This window comes from Cricetulus griseus, chromosome 2, assembly GCF_003668045.3.
Source record: "Cricetulus griseus strain 17A/GY chromosome 2, alternate assembly CriGri-PICRH-1.0, whole genome shotgun sequence".
Lineage (NCBI taxonomy): Eukaryota > Metazoa > Chordata > Mammalia > Rodentia > Cricetidae > Cricetulus > Cricetulus griseus.
In genome coordinates this window covers 356,470,664-356,497,731 of record NC_048595.1, presented here as the reverse complement: position 1 = coordinate 356,497,731, position 27,068 = coordinate 356,470,664, and the positions used below count along the sequence as shown (strand labels likewise).

At 44.4% G+C, this 27,068-nt stretch overlaps 1 protein-coding gene and 1 pseudogene across 5 annotated transcripts in view; one reads left to right on the top strand and one right to left on the bottom strand.

Annotated features, from left to right (window-relative positions):
- The window catches only part of Myo10 (myosin X), a 207,136-nt gene that overhangs the window by 108,223 nt on the left and 71,845 nt on the right, over positions 1-27,068 (bottom strand). For all 5 annotated transcript variants that reach the window (XM_027400037.2, XM_027400038.2, XM_027400040.2 and 2 more), the window contains one exon: positions 14,060-14,218. In XM_027400037.2, the coding sequence (XP_027255838.1) occupies positions 14,060-14,218 (159 nt within the window). The remainder of the gene's footprint in view (positions 1-14,059; positions 14,219-27,068) is intronic.
- LOC113833957 lies at positions 4,521-4,631 on the top strand (annotated as a pseudogene).

Sequence of the window (27,068 nt, the reverse complement as noted above, 5' to 3'; positions counted from 1 at the left end):
GTGGTGTGTGTGTTGTTGTTGCTGCTGGTGGGGGGCACTGCTTGTGAAGGTTAAGAGCAGCAAGTGCTCTTAACCACTGCATGATTCTCCATCCCTCTGTCTTATTTTTGAGACCAGATCTGTTATTGAATCTTGAGCTCATTGGTTCAGCTAGACTGGTCAGCAATGAGCTCCAGGAATTCGCCTCCCTTTGCCCCAGAAGTAGGGTTAAGACAACTCCCTCTGCACCCAGATTTTTATGTTGGTGCTGGGGATCTGAACTTGAGACCTCTTCCTCACAGAGCAGCACTTCCATCTTCCCATCTTCACCTTTGTTTCTAAAATTCTTTCTTTTTTGGGGGGAGGTGGGGTGGGGTTTGAGACAGGGTTTCTCCGTGGCTTTGAGGCTGTCCTAGAACTAGCTCTTGTAGACCAGGCTGGTCTCAAACTCACAGAGATCATCTGCCTCTGCCTCCTGAGTGCTAGGACTAAAGCTGTAGCCATCACCGCCTGGCTGTTTCTAAAACTCTGAAAACTATCAGCCATTCTACATCCTTTTTTCTGCAAGCTTGCTTTAAAACGAAGTGTTTATTTCTGCTACAGTCCTGAAGCCATGTTTCCCTTTTATGACAGGGGAGCCTTTAAATCACACAACATCCTTTGGGATATGGCTCATTCTGACTGCATGGATGACACCATGGAATGGCCTTCGTTAGCAATAAAAAAAGACAGAGCAGCCAAAGTGGCCTTGCCACTTGTTTCTTTTTTGCAGTAATTGGGCTTGGCCAATGAAACAGTTTTCAGTGATCAGGCTGGCAACTGTGCTGGTTCTGATTACACAGAGCCTTAAAGTCCAGGTCCACATGCTGTCCCCACCCAATGACAGTGCTTCCTGGGATCAAAGGAAGCTGGGTACTTCTGGCAACAGCTGTTCTGTTTGAAGGCAGTTCACAGAGATTGAAAATTTGCAGTGTGTCTCAGTGGCCACACTTGCTAAACTTTCTGAAAAGCACTATGGTCCCTTTCCCCATTGATGTGGCCACTACCACCCAGGGCTACTATTTACAACTAGCCCATGACCTGAAGTCATTAACATCATTCTGGAAACATCTAAAGGCTCCCTCATGAAGCCACCCCTTTTCAGGAGGGAGGAAGCTGTGGATGCCAGCCATCATCTTCACTAAGGTTCTCTAGCACCCATGATTCAGGCAGAAGACAAAGCCATTCAAGCTGGTGTAATTGGAAGGAAAAGACTAACGGCTAATGTCCAAAACAGCTCTACTGACTGTACACATCTCCTAAAACCATTCTGACCTTTCCATCTGTCTCTTGGGACACAGGGAGGGTACACTGCTCAGTTACCACTGACTTAGTGAGTGGCCAGGAAAAAGCAGGGTCTCTTATTCTTACAGAACATTGAGAATTTCAAATTCACATAAACATGGCTGAGAGATATAACTCTTGCCCCAAAGCCTCGATTTCCCACATCTGGAAGGAAACATCTGAATGCTACGGCATGTATCCTTGTGTCCTGAAACATGGGTTAGTAGCTGATTTAACCTCTTCCTGAGGAGTTTTGCTCTCACTCAAGCTCTGAGTCCACAGACATGATGCCCCCAGCGGACAAGGTGGATGGGACCTGCCAATCTATGCTGTAATCATCCCAGGCCCTTGAGGTCAATCCTGCCAGCGGACCCCCATGATGACACTGGAGAACAGTGCCATAGGTGGTGGCCTGTGGAATGAAAGGCTACCAGCAGGATGACTGTGGGGACCGTAAATGGGCTGCCAACAAAAGGGAGCTTTGTCGAAGAGTCTATCTAGTTAAAGGATGATAGCAAGTTAAGCTCTTCTCTTACCTTTCATTTTAGATAGAAGACAATGTAACGATTGAAATAGGGGTTTTCAAAATGATTTGCATTTCAGTATGTTTACAACTTCTCACCTTTTGTAGCTGGAGACCTAACTCAAATGCAGAGCCTTGCTTAGCATGTATTAAGTCCTGAGTTTGATCTCCAGTGCCACAAACATCACCCACCTTTGTACATTCTGAATAAAACTATTAGTGCCTTAGAGGCTGGCCACTAAAGACATGTGCTGGCCTTTCACACTCCAGGCACTTTTATAGCTTTCACCCAGCCCGGCAGTTGAATTTTCCTGCCCTAATAAGGTTTGAGACACATCGCCCTGTTGGGTAATGACAGCAAATGGAGCTGTTCCTCATTGAGCCGGGGGATGTAGTTCAGCGGTAGGGCACTTGCTTGACATGTTAGAGGGTTGGGTTTGATCCCCAGGTAAGAAAAAACAAATGTCTCCTTTACATTACCCCTTTCTGTGTGCACGGTAGATACAGCTCTTTCAACACGAGTATGAGAGTTTTACTATTTCCACTTATCATTATCTATACTATACTACTACTTTAACATATTCTGAGCACCTTTTCCCTTGTCATAGCAAGTTTTGCTCTTTTTCTTTTTCAAGATACAAGTTCTCTTATAGCTCAGGCTGGCCTTATTCTCCCATCTTAGCTTCCCGAGTGCTAGGATGACAGGCGTGTGGCACCATGCCAACCTTCTTTGTTACAAAATCTTAGATGACAACTAAGCCTACTTACAGTTTTTCCAAAACAACTTTAGCTGCCATTTCATGATCCTATAGGCTCATATACTTGTATGCTTAGTCTTTAGTTGTTGAACTGTTTAGACGGAATAGGGGGTGTGGCCTTGTTGGAGTAGGCATGTCCTTACCTGAGGAGGTGTGTTACTGGGCTTTGAGGTTTCAGAAGCTCACAACAGGCCCAGTCTCAGTCTGTTTCTCTGTCTGTCTGTCTGTCTGTCTGTCTGTCTGTCTGTCTGTCTGTCTGTCTTCATCTTGAAATTCTCTCCTAACTCCATCCCTCCCCCACCTCTCTGCCTGTTGCCTGCAGATTAGGATATTGGGGCACTTCTCCAGCAGCATGCTTGCCTACCTACACCACACTCCCTGCCATGAAGACAATGGACTAATCCCCTGAAGCTGTAAGCAAGCCCCAATCAGATGCCTTCTAGGGTTGCCTTGGTTGTGGCGTCTTTTCATAGCAACAGAACAGTAACTATGATTCCAGGCAAAGAGGGTTATATGCATATAATCAGCCCTTAGTTGCTAAACAAGACCCTTCCATGTAGGCAGGCAGAGGCCACCACTTGGACATCTTTTGTCCGACAATGGACAACGCATACAGGAAGACATGCCTCTACAATTCCTTGGTGGGTGAGTAGGTAAGGAAGGGAATCAAGTTTTGACATATTAACAGCAATTACAGCCAACTACAAAGCTCAGCTCAGCCCTGTCCCTGTGTGGTACGCTCTGTTTAATGTACACCTAGAATCCATCCACAATACTGCCTTGCTCAGGGTCTACCATACTTTGATTCAATTTCTACAAGTCCTTCCTCCATAATTCCCCATGTCTCTCCCTCCATCCCATCTCTGAAAAATCCACATAACAGCCCAAGTCCTACCCAACTACATAACACTTGGGTCATGGAATGGCTTCATATACAAGAGAGGCTTCATAGTGTTCACTCTCTGTTAGTGCATTGGCTGATGTCAGTGTAGCGACTAGACCTCCTGGATCATTTCTCAGACATCATCCCTACCATTCGGTGATACCTGACTACATTCTCAGAACAATGGCTTCAGTCCACAGAAGGGACCTTACTGGTAGACTTTGACCGTCTGTGCCAATGCAGGAGCCAAAGCACACTTCTGAACCTCAGGATGCAAGGATATGCTGAAATAACCACCACAGTGCTGGTTCACAATAGTCTACCCAAATAATAACAAGTTACAGTGTTTGAAACCTAGCCAAAATAAGGATACCACCCTTTGCAAAACTGGTTTTGTCTCAGAAACACAGGCTGTGCTTTTAGAGGGTCAGTAAATAATGAGAGAAATGCAACAGCAGCTAACTACAACGGCAGGTGGAGGGAGAAGAGACTGGCATCTGATTTCAAGTAGAGTGGAAGGCACAGCACCGTAAGAGATCCTAACAGCTGTAAAGCAGCATTAGTTGCAGGCTTTGATCATTCTGCACTCTATAAAAAGGTATCATTACAGCTCCAAAAATGGCGGTGATGACTCTGCAGCTTAAGGCTGGACACACGCAGATGCCAGCCTCTCTCCATGTTGGATTCCAAATTCCACAATACTAAACAACACAGTCATTTTTATGGCTGTTCTGAAATAGAAAACACATCCTATTTTGAAGCATGTAAACTTTTCTTGCCAGAAAAGTCCCACATAACTCACCCTGAAAAACATACTTCCGTGCCCATTTTAATAATTTGTAACAGCCACTGCGCATGCTGCCTAAAAATGCTAAGAGAAACTCATTGTTTTGTCAACACCAAATCTATCAATTCAGGGCTGGCAAAAAAAAAAAAAAATGGACCTATGTCTAACCCATCAAAAACTTAATTTGATTTCACAGTATATGTGTATATCAAAACACCATGTTGGATATCTTAATAACGTGTTTGTTTCTATTTTCCAGTCATGTTTATAACTTCACGGCCTTTTGACTGAGATCAAGAGGAGTTACTGTTTTTGTCAGTTTAATATCAGATGCACCCTTGATCTAAGAATGTATCATAAGTGTATTTTTTATTTTTTTTATTTTATTAGCTCAAATTAGGAACAAGCTTGCTTCAAATGCCAATCCCTTCTCCCTCTCCCTCTACTCCCCCCCAACATCCCACCTGCCCCTAGCCATCCCCCCTCCACTCCCCAGGCAGGGTAAGGCCTTCAAAAGGGGCTCCCCAAAGTCTACCACATCATCTTGGGCCAGGCCTAGGCCCTTCCCCATGTGTCCAGGCCAAGAGAGCATCCCTTCACAAGGGATGGGCTCTCAAAATCCCTTCTTTTTTTTTTAAGACCTTACACATTTAATACAGTACGTTACCCCTGTACAAATGGAAAAAAATTAAGTTCAACATTTCTAGACCAATATGGCTGTTAATTTTTGTACAATGCCAACTCAACACGGTAAACTGGGATACTTTTTTCCAAAGTTGACAGCACAGCTAAAGTTTCCAAAAATTCAAATTATATATATATATATATATATATATATATATATATATATATATATATTTATATAAAAAGACCAATAATGGCAGTATGTTATGCATCAATAGCAGCAATAGCTTTTCCAGGTTCTGCAGTCATTTGAACAAAATGGTAGAGACATCCAGCACCCTCCATTTAAAAAAAAAGAAGTAAAAAACAAAATCCCAGAAAACCAGCACAGTTCTGTTACTCTTGTGGTACCTGGCACCATTTTTTTTTTTTTTAATTAGCTTCTCAATCATCATCCTATGTATACAGTATTCTCTCTGCATGTATCCCTGCAGGCCAGAAGAGGGCACCAGATCTCATTAGAGATGGTTGTGAGCCACCATGTGGTTGCTGGGAATTGAACTCAGGACCTCTGGAAGAACAGCCAGTGTTCTTAACCACTGAGCCATCTCTCCAAACACTTATTAAGTGTATTTTTAGAGGAGGGAAATGGACTAGCTTGTTATGTCCACTCCACATGTTGGCTTGGTCTTGTAGTACCTCTAGGAATGATGTGCCCTACCTTACATTAAAGTCAAGTATAATTTAAAAATCTTGTATGACCCATAGGCTTTAGATGCACTGAGTTACAGACATGGAGGGAGCCATACTACTGGTGGCATGTCCCTCAGTAGAACAGCTGATCTAGACAGCATGGTCTGGAGATGTCCAAACACCGGGTCCTCAGCCCTAGGGCTGCGTTCTCTGATACCTGGCTTAACAACTCTAGACCAAGATTCTGATCAGCTGTAGCATGGTCCCCTCTGCCACTATATATGAGTACTATCTGGAAGTGCTCTGTGACCCAGAGGTGTTTACTGTTGCCATGGCTAACAACCCTCTTCACCTATGGTCCTGCAAAGCTAGACAGAGATCAAGGAGGCTGAAATGCACAGGGAAACTGGTTATCTACAGTTTGTGCTGTGGATGATTTTCCTGAAGGGAAAAGCTGTTCAGAAGTGGAAATCACTGATTGCAGATCTGTTTCCCACCCACCATGTCCCTCTCTCCCCTTGCAGTCATCCCAGCTCAATATGGCTGGTGGTTGGAATATGGAAAGTGGTTCACTTTGCAAATCTTTACCTTGCACTAACTTCAGCTTGAGACCCATATACTCAATGGACTACCAGACCTCTTCCCGTGGATGCCCGGCAAATGGCTCAAATCCAACTCGGACGAGACTAACCTCTCCTGAGCACTTGTCTCCTCCCATAGAACCACACCTTGACAATGGCACCAGACCTGCGAAATTGGCAGTCCAGTGATCTTATAGAAAGTCAGACTTTTAAAGCCAACAAGATGGCTCAGGAAAAAAGGCACTTGCCGCCAAACCTAATGACCTGTGTTCGATCCCCAGGACCATGGTGGACTCCTCCAAGCTGTCCTCTGCCTTCCACGTGTGCACCATGGCATGCACATGAATGAATGCAAACACACTCATACAGAGAGAGAGAGAGAGAGAAAGAGAGAGAGAGAGAGAGGGACAGGGACAGGGAGACGGAGAGGGAGAGGGAGAGGGAGAGGGAGAGGGAGAGGGAGAGGGAGAGTTATAAAGTCATATTTTTTTATTAAAGAAATAAAATTCATACATTTTTAAAAAGTGAATTCAGCCTTCCTGACAGCCAACGTGACTAAAGAATCAAAGTCTGCTTCTCTGACTCTCTACAACTAAGACATCATCATTTTCCAGTGGGTTTTCTGGTCAGCTCTCCTCCCCAGGTCTGTGGCCTCCTACTATTAGCCAAAATTTTGTCACCAGAGTTTCCCCAAAACTCATGTCTATTTTTGCCATCCTTTTCAAGAGTCAAAATGAAGTTCATTAACTCACACATCTTCTCTCAGGCACCTTGCTGAGCAGCAATGGGCAGCCTCTGTTCCAGTGTTTTGAATGGCCTGCGCTGGATAAACACATCAAGCTATTTCACTCTTCATAGACACTCAAATGTAGCCACAAGAGCCGCTTTCCTCCTCAGCCAAATGTCCCCACAAGTGCCCCAAACTCGTGCAGCTCACTTCTTGGCCTAAGAATACTCTGCCGCCTCTTCCTCCCAATGCTCATCCACTGGTCTCAGGTTTTCAGCACACTCACTGCCTTCCTGAGTTGCAGTCAATGGCTTGCTAATGTCTGTCCTCACCCATCAATTAACTGCCTTCCACTTATGCAATCTGTCAACAAATAGTTACTGTGAACAAGAGGAGTTCTGCAACCCTGGAGCCCAGCACAGAGCCTGACACTCAGGCAGGGCTAAATCGATATGGACATACTGAGGACACACATCACAAACACCCCCCTCAACATACCCAGGCTTCCATTCTGCCCAGGGTGCTCTTTGCTCGGCCCTTCTATGTAAGGAAACCATTTGCCATGGTCTGGTTACACAAAATGAAGACACTTTTACACAAATGTTAAACAAAGTCAAATGTTAAACATTCAAGTGTTTTCAAAAGATGCCAACATCACAAGAGCTGGAGCTCAGCAGCTAGGTTTGAAATTTTCAGTGTCTCCATTTCCTCTGAATGGATTTGTTTCAAGTTCTCTTCCCGTTAAAAGGAAGCTGAACCAAAGGTGAGACAGGGTGTGTGTGGGAACATAGCAAAAACATAGGTCCGGACCGAAGCCTTAGCTGCTGCCATGGTGTGCGGATGTGGATAGTGGTGACTCCAGGGCACAGTTGGGTAAATTTTATGAATACACAGAACCAGCCAGATGGTTACAATTACATCTTGGCAACACAAATCTTGATTTCAAGTAGGGGAAAAAAAAAAAAAAAAAAACAGCCAGCAAACAAGAACCTCCTCACAAACCACACCACACAGCTGTTCCTGGTGTGCACCACATGCCAAATCAGGCTAACTGTTCAAGCTCTAGGCCCTCCTGAAATTTGTGACAAGCAGAGACTTTTGATACTGGCTCTGACAGTAGACTGAAAGGTCTACTTTGGGAAGACTCGGCCTGTGGAAATGAAACACAAAGTTTGACTATGGTGGCCTCAAACAGCAATCTCCATGACAGGACATTCCCATCGCCACATCACCCATCGTTTTTCCACAGTTGAGCACCACTCACCGCAGCTAAAATCAACAGGTCACTAACTGGTTAGGATCTTTCTTTTTGTTTTTTGTTTTTGTTTTTCCAAGACAGGGTTTCTCTGTGACTTTGGTGCCTGTCCTGGAACTAGCTCTTGTAGACCAGGCTGGTCTCAAGAGATCTGCCTACCTCTACCTCCTGAGTGCTGGGATTAAAGGCATGTGGCACCATCGCCCGTCCCTCATTAGGACCTTTCTGTTAGCACATTTTTCTTCTCAGAAGAAAGCTTCAAGAGTAACTCCAGAACAGTGCACACCTTTACATATTGGGGCCGAAATTCCACCTAACCAGAAAGGGCTATTTTTGAAAGAGCTAAAAATAAATGAGCTGTAGGGCATCTCCCCTGCTCACAGAGCATGTATCTTTAGACACAGTTTGACTCTTCCACCACCTCCTTTGATTCTAATATCTGCTGCTGTTTGTTCAGCAAGACCAACAAACTAACGGAAGAGGTGGGCGGAGCACGAAACGGCCAACTCTGGGACCCTCCTCAACACCATAAATGCTGGTTCCCTAAGGCTCCAGTGATGTGGTCTGGAGCCGTTCCTCAGTTGCTGGGAGAGGAGTCTCCACCACAAAACTAACTCAGAACTGACAGACGCTATAATGGAGGGAATGTGTGTCTCCTCCATCTGGCAGAAAGCAAAGCTGCCACACTGCCGAGCCTGGCAGTCTCCACCCGCTCTTGGACACAGCTTACTGCCAGAAGCATGGGAACCCCATCCCGCCCCAGTCAACACTGTTCAGATGCTAAACAATCTGAGATGATCCAGGCTCCAGGGATGACTAGGACAGGCCTCCAAAACCCACAAATCCTTTCTAGTCTCTGGGGGCAGCTGCCAGGACTGCTGGTGTCATGTTGTCTGTCCTGCCATCGCACTCCTCAAGCTGGGAATCCTTCCTTTCTCCTGCTTCTTACCTGAGGCCTTACTTCCATCTCTATACTGGTCTCAAATCCCCATCTCTTCAGGGCTGAATTATTCGAACACTCTTGGCTGGCAGATCAGATCCTTATCAACTGTCCAGGGAAAGTCTCTTTTCATCAACTTTTAAGAGGTAATGCTGACTCTATCCATCAACTGAACACTTTTCAGACCAGCATGATGGCAGGAGAGGGTTCCCAGTCTTGACACTTGAGACAAGTTGGGCCAGATAATACCTTGTAGTAGAGGCTGTCCTATTGGTCAGCAGGAAACATTCAGTAGCCTTAGTAGTTAGAGATCATTAGCATTCCTCAACTTACCTATAATAATTAAGAGCATCTTCAGATACTGCCAGATATCCCAGAGAGACAGCTATTCAGTTGAAAACAAATGCTTTAGGGTTTTCTAACCTTGGATGTCTATCTCAGCTAATTTCCCAGCAAACTCCTGGTTCTATAGCCATGATGGTCAACTTTCTCCCAGTTTAGTGAGGCCCTCATATACAACCAAACTTCATCACCTTTGTGTGAGGCTTATCAGTTTTCATCAGGAGGTGGGAAGGGATGAGGCCAAGGAGGGGAGGCCCTCCTCAGACCCCTACCCATACTCCCACCTAAGGATCATCAGTGAAGACAAGGAAACATATGTCAAGGCAGCCCAAAGTGGAAGTCTGGGCCACAGCAAGGAGCTTCAGTGAAGGACAGGTGAGGATGGGAAGGAAGAAGAGGTGAGGCCCCCAACACAGAAGAGTCTGGGGTTCCAGGAAGAGAATCCAGTATTAGGGTCTAAAGCAGGGCTTTCACATGGGCAATGTCTGGAGGAATGGAGCAGCTTTGGTGGTGGGGGGGTGTAATGGATCTAAACATGCCAGTGGCAGAACAGAGCCCTGGGGCCTACAGATACCACCAGAGAACAGTGTTCAGCTTCTCTTTTCCCAGGGCAAGCCCTGGGCAGGGATACGCCCTCCCACAGGAGGAGTTAAGGGACATGAGTCATGTTTGGGGGCTCTGGGAGCAGGGTCCAAATGAAGATGGTGTAACTCTCGCATCCATCTCCTGACCCTCAGTGAGAGTTGGTCTTCAATTGCTCAGTGTGTATGTATGCTGTCAGCTAGCCCTGGGTTTCCTTCCTGCTGAACTGCAGTCTGAGGCCAGGGACATGCTCTAAACATCTTCCCAATGCCCCTGAATGTGGTGCCAAGTTCCAGGCTGGAGTTTTCTAAATAAAATCCTGTCCATATGAGATGAATAAGTTGGATGAGAAAATACAACAGTGAAAGTTTCCGAAGCTTTCGATTATTCTATTTCAAAACAGCTCTGGCAAAAGGAGGGCTATGATATATGACCTTTACGAAAACAAATTATAAGAAAGGGAAATTCTGGAAGATTATGTGAGCCATGTGGAGCTGGAGGGGCTTGTGAAGAAACCCCTGGCTCAGTTCTCATTGGCCTAGTCTCAAACCTTTTTTTCTTAAAAAGATACCCTCTACCTCTTTCCACAGTGGATGGTAAATGCTAGGAACAACAAGTTTTCTTTGGATGAAGTCCCTGTGAGCAGAGAGCAGCAGACTTCTTTGCTGGAGGTGGTCCTTCCTACTTCCAGCTTGTTGACTCAGAGCAGAAAGCCACAGCAGGACATCTGCATGAGTGGGGCCTAGTACCCTTTCAATAATGGGAGGCAGGACACCAGTTCCTGCCCAAAGACACAGACCCACACTCACCCCTAGAAACTTGTGATGATTATAAATGTCCACAGAGATGGGACTCCATAGGTATGGCTGCGAATGTGGCTACAGACATCACCAAGTGGCCCTGTCTATTTGATTTGTATTAATTAATATTGTGTGTGTGTGTGTGTGTGTGTGTGTGTGTGTGTGTGTGTGTGTTTATGCATGCACACGGGCAGGGGCATATACTCATGTGTGTATGGACATGAGGAGGCCAGAAGTTGATGTCAGCTCCCTTCCAAAATCACTATTCACTCCGTCTTTGAGAACCTAGCACTGACTCAGTTGGGCTGCTTGCTGATCATCGCTCCTTGGGGATCCACCTGTCTGCTCTCCCACCCAGCACTGATGTTAAGAGTTGCACGCAGGCTTTTCTTGACTCCCTGGTTCTAATCTAATCATGAGACTTAAAATGTGTCACCCATCCCCAGAAAGAGAGAGAGAGAGAGAGAGAGAGAGAGAGAGAGAGAGAGAGAGTGTAACCATTTGCCCAGAGGAGAGGCATGAAGCCACAGAAGGGTCTATAAGTGACAAACTATGGAAACAGGGAATGTGGATGGCTCTAGAAGCTGGGAATTCCTTCAGATGTCAGTCAGGAATAAAGAACGCACTAAATCTACAACTGCACGTGACTGACTTCTGCCAGCAAGGGGAAGGAACAGGAAACGAATACCCCTAAAGTCCCCAGAAAACAGGCCAGCCTGGCAGACACCTTCATGTCAGCTTGTGAGACAGCTTTTACCCATCATGCCTACGTGCTGTAACTAGATAAACTAGCTGCTTTGATTGAGCATAGTTATGGCATTGTGTTACGTCAGAAAAAGAACATTAAGACAACACCCTTAGCAAAAGTCAAAGAATTCCCCCTAAGGGTGCTAAAATTTAAACAGGCATTGTGCAGAGCTGGGACACAGGACAAGTAGTGGTTTTTTTGACAGTGAGCAGCCTGATTCTACTGGAGGACTTCACAGGGACTGTACCTCCTGCAAACAGTACAGCAATGACAAAGTCACCGTGTGTCCTTTACAGGCAATAACACAGCCAAGCACCTCTTGGAACGATAGCTCATTGGGGTGTAACTTACTAATTTTAATGGCAAGTTCAATCTAAAATTCATGTACTTTTTCCTCAAAAGAGATGGAAAAGAACTCCACCTGAGAAAAAAGGACCAAGACCTTATTCCAGGATTTATTGGGCAATTTAACTATCAGGTGTAACATTATTGTCATGAAAAGAGAAAAGAGGGTGAAAAAGGGCTCTGCTTTTAAAAGCCCTGGGATAAGTTTGCTTCTCCCAACTGACCTATTTTCTTTTCTATTGAAAATGTGTAATAAGAACATCCATCTATTTTCTTATGACAGAAGAGCGTGAGTCCAGAGATAACTGCAAGAGGCATATTACAATAAAGAATTTTTCAAAAGCCAAGCTTACTGTTCTAGAATCAGCTAGAATACAGTATTTGTAATGTGCATGGCATTTACCTCTTAAATGTTGATTGATTGCACACTTACTAGGCATCTGGCAGCATCCTTGGGTCAAACAAGACAACATAAGTCATTAAAAAAAACCTAGCAAGTACATGACAGATTTGAGTGTTAAAAATGAAAACACAGGGCAATGGTTAACATGCATGCCTGTCAACTTACTGTTGACACAAAAGGATAAATGTATGCCTCCAGCATGTGTGAAATGCAAATGATGTAGCCACTTTTATACAAACTTGCATAAATGCCACCTTTTCTAAGGGACATATGGAGAACACTGCAATCTGAAGACTTGCGGTCAGCAATCTCCATGGACAGGAGGCTGAGATGCAGTTGTGTTCCTCTATGCAGGACTGCCTGAGAGCATGAAGCAAACAGCATGTCAACCTGACAAAAATGACACCTTCACAGTGCAAAAGATGTTAAACAAACATTCCCTTCTTCACACTAAAGAAAATTAGCATTAAATCCACATGTCTAGTTGCTCTTCTATCTCACCCCTTCCTCCACCTAAGCATGGACAATGAAGACTACACATGCTTCTGTTAGCACCATTCAAAGATCAAAACCATTGCAATAAATCATTAAAATAAAAATGTTACAATAATCAGAATTCCAAAAATATTGGCAACGTTAAACATAAGCCCTATGGCACAAAAATTACTGTAAGTCCAAGAATTTCAATAGTATCATTATATTAGTTTTCAAAAGAAAAGTATATGACATTGAACTTGACACACAAAAAAGTACAAGCAGTTGTTCCCGTTTTTACTTTTTAAAAACTTGCTAACAGACAGAAAGACAGAAAAAGGGATGACTCACATAGGGCAATTACTCTTGACTGGTAGGATAAAGTCTGTATTCCAATTTCAAAAGGTTATTACAGAAATGGGTTTCTTAAGGTTTGTTTTATTTTCAATTATGTGTATATGCATGGGTCTGTGTTTGAGTATGTGTGCATGTGGGTGCAGGTGCCCTCAGAGTCCAGAAGAGGGCGTCGATCCTCGTAAGACTGGAGTTATAGGCAGCCATGTAAGCTGACTGACGTGCTAGGAGCTGAAATCCCGTCCTCTCAGAGACCAGGATGTGCTTCTACCTGGTGCACCATCTCTGCAGCCTAAAGATGAATTGTAAATATTACTTTTCCCTCCTTATATTACGTATTACTTATAAAATAGGTTTAATCGCATTGCATGAAAGCAGTGAGGAAAAATGTTCATGAAGGCTTTATATCTGAGTTTCTCCATTAAAAACAGTGACTAGTAAGGAAGCCTGCAACTTAGAAAGGTAAATGTCCATGATGACAAATGTCACCCCAGGATGGACCCTAGAGGCAGAAATGGCCACAAAAAAATCCATGAAACCAGGGAAAGTCAAAAGAAAGACAAAGAAGCTGTGATGGAGGTACTGGCATGTCCTTAGTTGAGGAGGGCAAAGGACCCTATGTGATTTCTTTGCATAAAAGAACGTTTAGCAACAAGACACAATGTGCATCCCCACAAGAAGCATGAGGGTGAGCCCCTCCCACTACAGAGGGCCCCTGGACAGGAAGTTGAGGAGAACCTGTTTTTTTTCTCAAGTTTCTAACTTGGCAAAACTTTAGAAAACATAGTTTTCCAGAAATTAATGAGAAGCATTCAAAGGGCAGAAAATAGTCTTTTGGTGGTATAGAGAGTGGTGGGGATGGATGCCAGGGTTCACAAAAGTCAGGCAAGCACACTGGGCTATACCTCTTACTCTGAGGAACTGCAGGTGGAACTTACATATATTTGATTCCTCTTGTATCGCTGGTATAAGTTGTACATGATGGAACCTCCATGGAGTTCGCTCAGGGAGGCCATGTCATCCACGCCATCCTCATTCATGGGGTGCATAGTGGTCACCTTTTGGTGGGTGATTGTGCTCTGCTTGTAGGTGAACACCTGAGGGTAGGAAGGGATTGAACTCTTTAGTCATCAGTAGATGCTTCTTCATAAGTGTCCAGACTGGTAAAACAATCTCAGCACATTCTAAATTTTAGAAATGCATTTTTTTCATTTTCTTTATGCCATCTATACATATTCTTTTGACAGTTGCTAGTAAACTTTAGAAGACACCATATGTCAAGTATCGATCATCCTTTGGGGCTCCCATAAACTTTAAATTCATAATTCACTCCTCTACACAGTTCTTTAATGGATATAAATCAGGGAACTGACTCTGGGCTGGAGAGATGGCTCAGTGGTTAAGAGCCCTGTTGTTGTTGCAGAGGACCCACGTTCGGTTCCCAGAACCCACACAGACACTTCCAACCATCCATAACTCTACTTCCAGATGGTCTGATGCCCTCTTCTGAACTCCAAGGGTACCAGGCTCAAGGTGATACACATACGTATAGGCAGGCAAAACACTCACATAAAAACATAAATCTAAAAACATTTTTTTCAAGACAAGGTTTCTCTGCATAATCCTGGCTGTCCTGGAACTCATTCTGTAGACCAGGCTGGCCCCAAATTCACAGGGATCTGCCTTCCTCTGCCTTCCAAGTGATAGCCGCCACCACAGCCCCACAAAACAATTTTTAAAAAATGCTTCTTTCTTCTTCTTCTTCTTCTTCTTCTTCTTCTTCTTCTTCTTCTTCTTCTTCTTCTTCTTCTTCTTCTTCTTCTTCTTCTTCTTTCAGGAACTTGTTCTCCCTATAGTTTTACTCTGGATCATCTAGTGGCTTCAAAGATTCACAGAAAAGTTCTTTGATTAAAGTGAGATAATAAGTTATACTGACTAAGTGTTAACCAAGTAAATATTCCATCTGCTACAAGACTGCCATACACCATTACATCAATATTTAGAAAATGTAACCTTCTCCATCATGACATATAACATACATTTGTTCTTTGTTTATCAGATGATCTACCTTATACTTCCAAACAAGAGTGAGGAGTGATACACTGTGTGTGTGTGTGTGTGTGTGTGTGTGTGTGTGTGTGTGTGTGTGTGTGTGTGTGTGTGTATGTGTGTATCAGCATGTACGTCAAGTGACACTGGACACTGATACTATGTGGCTTATTAGAGGGATCAGCAAATATTTCTGAAGCTATTTGGTGTTCTTTTACTGTAAGAAACCTCAGAATTAAACAAAGCAAGTTATACTGTTTGTTGACCAAGTTCAACTGGATTTACACATAAATGCACACATAAAAGTGATTTGTACTGTGGAGTCCATGCCTTCATTTATGCATCCATAGTTTGGGTATGTTTTTGCAGTACAGGAAATCAAACCCAAGGTCTAGCAAGTGCTCTATCACTACTTTCTCAACCCCTACTAGAGTATAGTTAATAGTTGTTAAACCATGGAAGCTTCCTTTAAGTAAAACAAAATGGTCATTAGTTTTTTTAAAGACTCTAAATAACGTGAGAAACTTATAGCCTCCACACATACATTTCACAAACCCATTTCTGCCAAGTTTGAAGATGTTTTTGATTTGGGATTTTAAATTTAATATCAACCAGCTGTCTACATTACAATGAATGGTACATTCTTACAAAAGAATAACATACTGAGAACTACGGAGATGCCAATCCAATGGTTTTGAAAGAAAAGACATGTTTTATTTTTCTAGAGAAAAAAAAATAAACTTCAATAGTGGTACTTATGCCAGATGTACCACAAAAGTAGGTCCAAACCAGCCCTGAGAAACTTCCCCAGGCCAGTATAGGGACACACCCTTTCCCCTTAAGGAAGAACCACTCTTCCCCAGATGCTGCTTGGGAGACATTCACCTGACCAGTTCCTTACCTCAGATGGTGGAGGGGTCCACCCTACCACACCATGAGCTGGACAGAGACCTGGGGGTGCTAAGGGAGAAGAGATGGGTGTGCCACATCCAGGAACACAACTATGAGGGTAACAGTACAGGACATTCCAGAAACAGAAACACATGCCTGAGTGGTATCCACCAAGGGAGAAAATTCAAGGAACATGGGCCAGCAATGGATGTAGCCTTGGGGTAACCTAGAAAAGCCCTCTGCCCTTCGCTAGCTTGCTTCCCTCGTCGATGCCAATGAAGGTAAATGTTCCAGAAATACCCCAGGTGACAGGGAGCTCCACAGAGAGGGCTGATTAGGGTGCAAGGCATATCAATTGGACAAAAAGTAGCTGGGCCCTTTATTTATTTATTTATTTATTTATTTATTTATTTTTATTTTTTGGTTTTTCGAGACAGGGTTTCTCTGTGTAGCTTTAGAACCTATCCTGGTATTCACTCTGGAGACCAGGCTGGCCTCGAACTCACAGAGATCCGCCTGCCTCTGCCTTCCGAGTGCTGGGATTAAAGGCGTTTGCCACCAACGCCCGGCACTAGGCCCTTTATTTTTAAGCTTAAAACAGTACAAATGTAGCATGGAACACCTCTTCCCAAGTTTTTGGGGCTGTTTTTAGAGGGCAGAATAATAACAGATTTCTTTTACTGATGTCCTTAGGAGACATCAGCCACAAAGCCTACCTTTTCCAACTGAAGAGAATTAAAAAAAAAAAAAAAAATCCTACCATGATCAACACACAGGACATAGGATGCCATGAATCATGGCAACTTCATCTCCCAATAGCCTGGGATTTCTTTTAGAGTGGCAGATCTCAGTTTTCCTCCTAAGGGTCATTTGACAACGTCTGGAAACACTTGTGCTTATCACAGCTTGGGGGGAGAAGAGGAACAGGGAAGAGGCCAGGAAATGCTGTGAACACACAAGCTACAATCCAGCCTAAACACCAAGGCAGATAGGCACCTGGATGTGTCTATGCAGACACCCAAGAAAACTGATGACAGGAAGCCAGAGCCAATGCAAAAAAGGTTTTGAGATATGGTTATTCTATGCAGTCCTGGCTGTCCTGGAACTCACTATGTAGACCAGACTGGCCTCACACAGAGACCCACCTGTCTCTGCCTCATGATTGCTGGTATGCGCCACCAAGCCCAGCCAAAAAATAAATGCTTTTTCAAAACCACCAAAGAAAAGCTGGAGAGACAGCTCAGCCAACAAGGGCACTTGATGCACATGTGCGTATGGCATGTGTGCCCAGGGAAGCTGGAAGAGGGCATCAGATCACCTGGAATTAGAGGCAGTTATGATCTGACTGATGTGGGTAATGAGAATCGAGCTCAAATCTTCTGGAAGAGCAGAAGTACTATTAATCATTAGGCCATCTCTCCAGCCACCCTCAAGTTTCTGTTTTACATTTTTGAGACAAGGTGTCACTATGTAGCTCTGGCAGGCCCGGTCACAAACCAGGTTGGTTGTGAATTCAGATATCTACCTGCCTCCGCCTCCCGAGTGCTAAAGACTTGTACCTTTTCTTGTTTGTTTGTTTTGTGTTTTTTGAGACAGGGTTTCTCTGTGCAGCCCTGGCTGTCTTGAAACTTGCTGTGTAGACCAGGCTGGTCTCGAACTCAGAGATCCACCTCTGTCTCCCAAGTGCTAGGATTAAATAAAGGCATATACCACCACTGCTTGGCACAGAGGATTGTACCTTTAATCAAGTTATTTTTAATCTCAGAATAAAGTAGATATCGCATGAACATGGCCGCCCATGCTTACGTGGAAGTTTTCATAGTAGAGAGTGATAAACAGATTCCTTTCATTGCAAACAATAAGGATCTCATCATTATTGTCACCACCAACCACCACCATCATCATCATCACCACCACCACCACCATCATCATCATCATCATCATCATCATCTTCATCATCATCATCATCATGCTGGTGGGTTTGGACAATGAAAGGAATCTGTTTATCACTCTCTACTATGAAAACTTCCACATAAGCATGGTGAGGAGGGGATCTGAATTTAGAAAATGTCTCTATCAGACTGGACTATAGGAAAGTCTGTGGGGTATTTTCTTAATTAATGACTGATGTGACAGTGCCCAGTACACTGTGGGTGGTGCCAGCCCTGGGGTGCATAAGAAAGCAGACTGAGCAAGCAAGGAGAAGCAAGCTAGCAGGCAGCACTCCACCATTGTCTCAGCATCAGTTTCTACCTCTAGGTTCCTACTCTAATCTCCCCGGATGAGGTCTATCCTGAGAATATGACAGTGACTTAAAACAGTGCTTTCCAGAACTAATAATCCACTGAGAGATAGGAAAATTAAGCAGGCAACGTAAACACATGAGCAGCTGTAACGGAGCATTTCCCAGTATGGGAAGGAACCCCGTGAAGCAGACGGTGGACAAGGGGCCAGAAGACACCAGTGAGAGGTCTGGCATAAGGCAGCCCTAAAGTTGAATGAGGTGAGGTAGGTAGGGATCAGGGATAGAGAACTGAGCTATGAAGAGCCCTTATGCCCTGCCACAGTGGTTGGCTTAGGACCTGCAGTGACTGAGAGCGAACTGAAGTGTCATGGAAGGAATAAACACTAGCCTACCTACTTACTCTGTGAGTTCAAGGTCACCTGGTCTACAGAGTGAGTTCCAGGATAGCCAAGGCTACACAAGAAATACCTCCTCAAAAAACAACAATAAAAAGAATGACAGAGACCACTTCTGTGGAAATGAGACAGAAGACAAATTTTACTACAAAATAACATCCGATGAAACCATTCTATAATCTTCACAGGAAAGCAATTTCCTTAATCCCTTCTAGACTAGACATGATCAACATAAACACCGCTGCCCCTCTGCCCCCATCCTTCTAGCCACAATTCACACACCACCCTAATTATCCATGGGGACACACACAGCACGCAAGTCAGGAGGCTGCTGCTGGCTCTGAAACCTTTCTGATGATGGTCTGCAGACACAGATGGACAAGATCAGGAGTCTGAGAAGTCACTAACAGCCAGGAGGCTAGTCTGTGAGCAATACACCTGCAGCTGGAGAGGCAGGGCCACGTGGTAACTTGTGTGTTTGTCCATCAGAAGGCCATATGCTCACCTGTACCCTCTTAAACTTAGGAGTGAACCCATACAGAACAGTTAGAATGAACAGTGATCCTCCACCCATATCAACATATTTACATTTTAGGGAAAGCCAGACCAGCAAACTGAATTTATACACAAGGTTAGATAAATGGAAGATAATGACTACATCTTTTTGAGTTGCACAAATAAGACATCAGTATGCACTTACCAAGCACACCAGCCAGATCAGGGTAACTGCTGAATCTACCACCCCAAACTGTCCCCATTTCTTTGTGCCAATGATATTAAAAGTCCCTTCTATTCACTACTTTGAAATACACAATTAATCATAATTTCCCTCCTGTGCCATGGAATTACCAGTTATTCCCCCCACTGATTGTGTTCCTGTGCCTGTGGATCACCTTTGGTACCCTGACCCCCACTTCTCTCAAGGACTGAGCTACACTACTTGACACTCATGGAGGGAGGAAAGTGCTAATAATTTCTAAAGGGAATCTACAGGGCAAAGAATCAGCCATGAATCATTATAAAGTTTTCTTGTTGTTTATATTGCCATGCAGGCCAACTGTCAAGAAAGGGGGTGTGTGCAGCCCCCCAAGGCGAGTTTCCTCACACTGAAGAACTGAGTGTGATGGAAAACATGGCTGTATGACAATGCTTCCCTTATTACAGAACTATACTAAAAACAAACCCGTGGTGCAACTGTACTCCACACCCACACACTACAATACTAAGTTTACAGTTTAAAAGCACACACACTCAAGAGCCACCTGGACACTGACTCTAGATAAATGAAAAGTTCTGTTCATGCAAAAAAAAAAAAAAAAAAAAAAAAAAAACCTCACATACAAATGTTCACAGCAGCTCTATTCATGATAGCCGAAGCTGAAAAAAATGGCAGCCCGGGAATATTTTTACTGTGTGACTCTACTTCTCTTGTACTCTTGAAATGACAGCATTCCACAGCATGAAAACCAGACTGGGGCTTCAAGAGTTTAAGGAGGGACAGCAGGAGGGCAGTGAGTGGCAGGAAAGGGCAAGTGAGGGGATGGGGGGATGGAGGCCTTGACCCAGAGAAAGCCCTGGTATACCTCCAGGTCTCCATGCCCTGCTGTGCTCAGTACCAGGGGGTCAGTTCAGTTCTCCTCTGGGGAGGAGACTAGCCAAATGGTTCCTGAGAGCTTTCTCTGTAATTGCTAACAAATGAGTGTGCATGTAAACTTACATCAAAACAAAAAGTTTAATTATAAAGAGGCTAAATCTGGTTGTGGCACACACACCCATAAACCCAGATCCCAAAGCACACCCTGAGCTCCTCTGCGCTCATGTGTATGTACACTCTTACTCCCTTCTCAGTGTTGGGTGTGTGTGTGTGGGGGGACACGACCTGAGCTCCTCTGTGCCCAAATATATGTACTTCCCTACTCTTTACTCAGGGATGACTCCTTTGCTGTCCCCCCTCCCCAACTCCTCAAGCCAGAAACCTGATGACCTAAATCCTTACCAGCCACCATTGTCTACTTTGCGAGCCTGGGGACAGGAGAACTGACCCTACCAGCACCCATCTGTCACCCCCAACATATGTGTATCTATGTAAAATACATACATATATATGTATATCCATAAAGTCCATAAAGCTTTGTGCTGTGTTTTTAGTGGCATTTTACCAATAGTTTAGCATCCTATTTCTACCCAATAATCCAAGTGTATTTTCAGAGGCAGCTTTGGTTGGTATTGCCCCTACTGCAATCTTTTCTCCTTATGAAACTGGGGCTGTTCAAGTGTGAGCCAGAGGGACTTTGGTTGTACTGAACCCTACAGGAGCTTTGGTGGCTGAGCAGTGATCACTTTCATCTCCAGTCTCACAGTCATCTGTGCCACAGGGGTCACCAGAAACCTGAACTCTGGTGTAAGAATAGAGGAGTCAGGGTCCTGGGCACCCCAGGAAGCAAAGGGTTGACCAAGTGACTGATCTAAGGGATGTAATCTGATGGCCACTATTCCCAGGCTGTAGTTCCTTCACAGCCTGCTCCAAGTTAAAGCCTCAATTCTTTAACGTGGCTCCACTCCAACCCCCTCTAAGGCCATCTCCAGCTAAAGCAAAGTAACTGTCTCTTTGAAATGGGACTTTGGACTTTCCTTTCCGGCCAGGCCCCGCCTAGCTATTCATCCTCCATCCCTGACAGGTCCAACACCCAGAGAAGCCTCTTGTGACACTCACCACCCAAGTGTCACTTCTCACCTTTCTTATCTCTGCCTAGTAAAGGAGATGACAAGGCAAAGGATGACAATCCAGGGCTGCCTAAGGGGGTGGGGGGGTGGGATGGGGCAAGATGGGGGGTGGGATGGTGGCCACAGCAGTTAGCCCTACCCCCTGCTGGACCCAAAACTCTGACCGGAATGCTTGGGAACACCCTAGCTCCTCAGTGCTTCATCCAGCAACACACGGGTTTCTTAGTAACTGCCTAACTGCCAGCTAAGGGGAAGAACACTAGCTGCCTATCACTGGTCCTGTGATCATTCGATGAGGATGGCATTTGAGGTCCAAACCTGACTCCTGAGGCTGAGCTGTGGATCATTCTTCAGCCACTGCTTGCCTTGAAATTGTCTTAAGCTGGGAAACAGGGCAGAGGCTGGAGAATGACTAGGGGGGTTGGGTAGGGTTAAGAGCACTAGATGCTTTTGTAGAAGAATCAAGATCAGTTTTTGCTCTCCTCACTGGGTGAATCACAGCCACCTGGAACTCCAGTTCCGGGTGATCTGATGCCCTCTCTGGCCACCAAGGGCACCCACACACAGAGAGACACATAAAAGAAATCTGTCAAAAAATGAAGACAGCGATGTGGCTGCTCAGTAATTAAGTGAAAAGGGCATATCTGATTCCACATAGAGCCCAGGTTTTGTTTTTTTATTGGATTTATTTTTATTTTATGAGCATTGGTGTTTTGCCTGTATATGTGTCTATGTGAAGGTGTCAGATTCCCTGGAGCTGCCATGTGGGTGCTAAGGACTGAACCCAGGTCCTCTGGAAGAGGAACCAGTGCTCTTAACTGTTGAGCCATCTCTCCAGCCAGCCCCGAGCCTGAGTTTTAAGCAGTCAAAATCACTTTTTTGAGTACTAGTTTAAGCACTATGCTTTTCCCCATGCTGCCCTTGTCAAAGAAGTATGTTTCCAAGTGGCAAGGAAGAGACAACACGAATGGCATGCAATAACCCAGACGAAGAAAAGAGTGAGATTGATTCCAGATTCCAGACAAAACCCACACGGCATTTTTGGCTGTTTTGTTTGTTAAAATATGTACAGAGGGGGGCCACAGGTTCACTTGGCTCAAACTTATGGCACAAAAACTAAAAGCTAGCAAGACCAGAAACAAAGTGCAAGAGCTTGAAACTTGCGAGAATTCTCTTCCCACAATGTCCCCATGAACTGGTCTTGTCCCACTGTCCAGGGAATTTATAGAAAGATCAGGAGAACACTACTGGACCCACTGGAAAGAGTGGGGGGTAGGAGAGAGGCCATTAAAGTGAAGTCCTCTTAAAAATAGAAACATTTAATAAAAGAAGAAAAATGAAGTTGGGCATGATTGTGCATGCCTTAATCCCAGCACTTGGGAGGCAGAGGCAGGTGTATTTCTGAGTTTGAGGCCAGCCTGGTTTACATGGAAAGTTCCAGGACAGCCAGGGCTACACAGAGAAACCCTGTTTTGGCAAACAAAAACAAAAGAAAGAAAGATTAATACCACGAGCAGAGACAGTTTTCCTGGTATTTGCAGCATGAGCAATGTAAGAGGGTTGAAAAGAGACTGTTCATGGGAGGAGTGGAGCTCAACTTTACTCCCAGCACTCGGAGGCAGAGGCAGGTGGATCTCTGTGGGTTTGAGGCCAGTCTGGCCGACAGAGTGTGTTCCAGGACAGCTAGAGCTACATAGACCTGTTTCAAAAAAAAAAAAAAAAAAAAAAAAAAAAAAAGAAAGGAAAGAAGGAAGAAACAAAAGACTTTCACTTCAGCAGGGAATCCCTGTTTGTAAAGCAAAGATGAATTGTAGTGGTGCACACCTTTAATTCTAGCACCGAGGAGGCAGAGGCAGGCAATGTCTGTAAATGTCTATGGAAACAAAGATGGAAAACCCCTGTGCATTCTGTACTGGGAATATGGTTGAAAGACTAAGAGCTGGAGTATCTGGTCAAAGAACTTAGAGGAAATCTAATGCCTAGCCTTCATCAGAGCTGAGTTTAAAAGGGATAGGCATGGCTGTGCTTATCAATATTATCTTTCTTTACACAGCTTCCATCCCCACTGGGTTTCCTTCCTTTCTGGTGGTACCTTTATAGCTGCGCATCTTCACATTGTAAAGAAAGGGTCAAAATGCTGTATAGAAGCAATGGTGTGTCCTTTCATTGGTTCACAGGCCCAGTGAGCATCCCCCTCCCCAACTCTGTTGCAAACACAGCGAGCTATAAATGCACCTGCTCCCCTGCTTCCTTTGTCGTCTGTATAGGCAATGAATGTTCTGTCCCCACTCCTCTGCCTTCATTTCACAGAGATGAAGACAAAGATCAACCCGGGAGCCTCGGACCATACCCACACAAGAGAATGTGTCCAGATGGAGACGAGGAAAGACTGACAACAAAAATGCACCCGATGATGAGGAAATTAAAAACCCACTGAACTATAAATTTTAGTAGGTAAGTTCTATGAAATAAATAGACTTTATATCAAAATAATACTTACTTAAGGGGGGAACTAGAGATGGGATAGGCAGTTAGGACAAAACAGACACAAGTGGGGCCAAGCAAAAGATGATGAGCAGACTTGTCCAGATGAGAACAGAAAGGGTTAAATGCTGCTTTGACACTCTCCAGGCAGGTCTACCAGTAAGCAATGGAAAGAGCCCATCTATCCAACTGTTGAATATTTTGCCCTGTGCTTCAATGGGAGCAACACTGGATTCCTTCTACACTCAAAAGGCCTCTTGAAAAGAATCAATATTTTTAGTCTCATGGCTAGAAGCATGGCTGCTATTGGCACACTATAACACATCAAACCCATAGAGACATACATGTCCTCAACATGGGTGCTAACATCACAAGTAGAGGGCAATAAGAAGCAAGATGTAGATCCATACTTTAAATGAATAGTCTCCACCAAATGTCAAGTCAATAGATGAGAGACAGCAACTCAAAATAAGGATTTAAGTATTCAATGCCACTTACATAATCCCAAAGACTGCTTCAGAAAAAGAAAACAGTCAACCATCATGCACAGTTTCATGTGATTTCAATGCTGAAGTTGTTAAAACCTTACTTACTATATGGGAGAGCTGAGGTGTTGTAGAAAACTATTTTGTGAGTTGAGCTAAGCCCACTAAGATGGACATAGCATTTCTGTACAAGGGTCAGAACAAGTTACTAGCTAAGTGACAATTCTGTGGAGTAGGCTGAAATTCCATGGAAGATTTTCTAGACTTTCAAAATCTGAAACATCTTTTACTTAAGAACACCAAAATCTGTCTGCATGAATGTAATACCCTGTAAACTATGCACGGACTTGCATCAGGCAGCCAAGCTAGAGATAAACTTTCATTTGCAAACGTTTAACTTTTGCCATTTCTCCCAGATGGAAAAGGCAGGCATGGCTCACAGGCTCTAGACCATCAAATGAAACGGGCTTAATGGGCAAGACACCAATAACTAAGTTAGGGTCCTCAACAATGGAAGCTGACTTCCACGCCAACTTTTCCCATGCAGTTTCCCATTAACAAGCTTTGTCAGTGTGTCTAATACAAAGTCTAGGATCCCTTTGTCTTGGCCTTATTATCCCTGACTCCAGAGAGCTAAAGACTTGGAGATTTTTTTTCTTTTAAACTTAGACTACCTTAAGCTCCCCACACTAGGGAACACCCGTGATCTTTGCTAAGATCCAGACAGTATCTGATCGCTAGGCAAAAAGGACATAATCATAAAGACATGAGAATAACCTTGGTGGGAGGAAGGAGGAATGGGCATTGCATGAGAAGCAGAAGAAGTGTGTTCTTGCTTCACAGCCTACAGTAAAGCTTACGACAGATCACTTCATAGAAAACATTCTGCACATAATAGCACATATTAGACAGCATGCCCCTGGGCTTATCCAAAACCAAATAACTGTAATTTCTGAATCTTGTGACGGGGGTTAGGTCATCTTCTGGCCCCAACTTTGCTAAAAGCTCTTTTGTCTAGTGTGTTGACTCCATACCCTGTACCCAACACTGTGCAAAGAGCCGAGGAGACAAATACATGGGAAGTGGTAAGATGGATGCATCAAAAGCAGGAGCAGCAACAAACACTGGTGACTAAAGTGTCCACCACCACAAGGCAAAGATCTGGGCTCCAGGCAGACAGACAGACTCTACAGGGAGTCCGTTGTTCCTTGTTCTCGCTCCTGTTGCAGCCCTGTCACTAGGGGAATGCCCGACAAGTCTACACTACTAGACCTGCCCTTCCAGGACCTCAAGGGTAGCAGGAGTACTGCCCCTTCCTGGCTCACAAAAGTTGCCTTCATGCCAGTGCTCATACCACGCAGGGCTGAGGACCTCCCATCACCGGCTGCCACTGAGATGAGATGCCCACTGACCGCCAGACCCTGGCTACGGATCCAAACACCACCAACGGGCATAGCCATACGAGTCCTGCTTTACACTGATTCTGCTTGCCCTGCTTATGCACTGAGCCCAGGCCACACAGTCCCCAGCACACCCCCTGACAAGCCTGCCAGCCAGCTGGAACCACCCCCAGCTAACAGTCCAGCACTGATCTTCCACAGGCTCCATCTTGAAGTGTGCACCTCACCTGCTTTTGCATCCAAAACCATGGCTTAGTCTGATGTGTGTGTGCGCACATAAACTATCTACATGTGCACAGAGACACAGAAACTATGGTAACTCTCATCCATATAACTTGCCAAGTACCTATGTTACATTTGGCAATCAGCCCTCCGGGAAGGTGCTGTTCATATGTCAGTTTTATAAATGAATTATATGAGGGCCATCTACTTTAAGTCACTTGCCCAAGGTAACATATGTGGCAGGCAGGAAAAAGGACAACAGTTATGGATGGGGGCATGTCAACCTGAGGGCCACTGGGCTGTATCTGGAGATGTTTTCCCATTTTAAAATGGATCTTTACCTGCTGGGCTCCATAAGGTCCTAGACATCTATTGATTTATTTTGTGTATTTATATGTCACTTGTGTACATGTGCCGAAAGAGTCCTGAAGAGAGTGTTGGATCCCCTGGACCTGGAATTACAGGAAGCTGTGAGCCATCTGAGGTAAGTGCTGACACCTGGCGCTGTCCCCTGCTGAGCTGTCCCCAGCCTTCTTTGTCTAAATTATTAACTGATTCTGAGACGATCACTCTGGCCAACCTATTACCAAAAGTCTAGTTAAAATCAAACAGGATTTTATAACCGCATTAAGGAGTGCAGAGCATATCAAATACCAAGTCACGAGGTGAAGCAGTCATGGGAAATGGAAAGTTAATGTTTCACCGAGAAGCTTCTGGGCCCTCTAACGTTTATTAATAGAATCAAATTACCTTGCAGGAGTTAACCTGGGAAGGCTAAGTGAGGACATCAACAAATACTAATTATACAATTACATAAGAGCCTCAAACACTGAACCTGTGTTACTTCATTTTAATGTAACCCAACAAACACCAAAGTGGGCATGGGTGGGGACTCCCTACTCACCCAGCAAATCTGGCTAACTACAACCAGCTCACTTTCCCACCACTGTGCCCCAAATAATCCTGGAGAACTTGTTATCCTCCCATCCACCTTTTTTTCCCCTTTGAATTGGGTCTTTATCCATGCAGAGTTGATCAATTGGTTTCAAGAG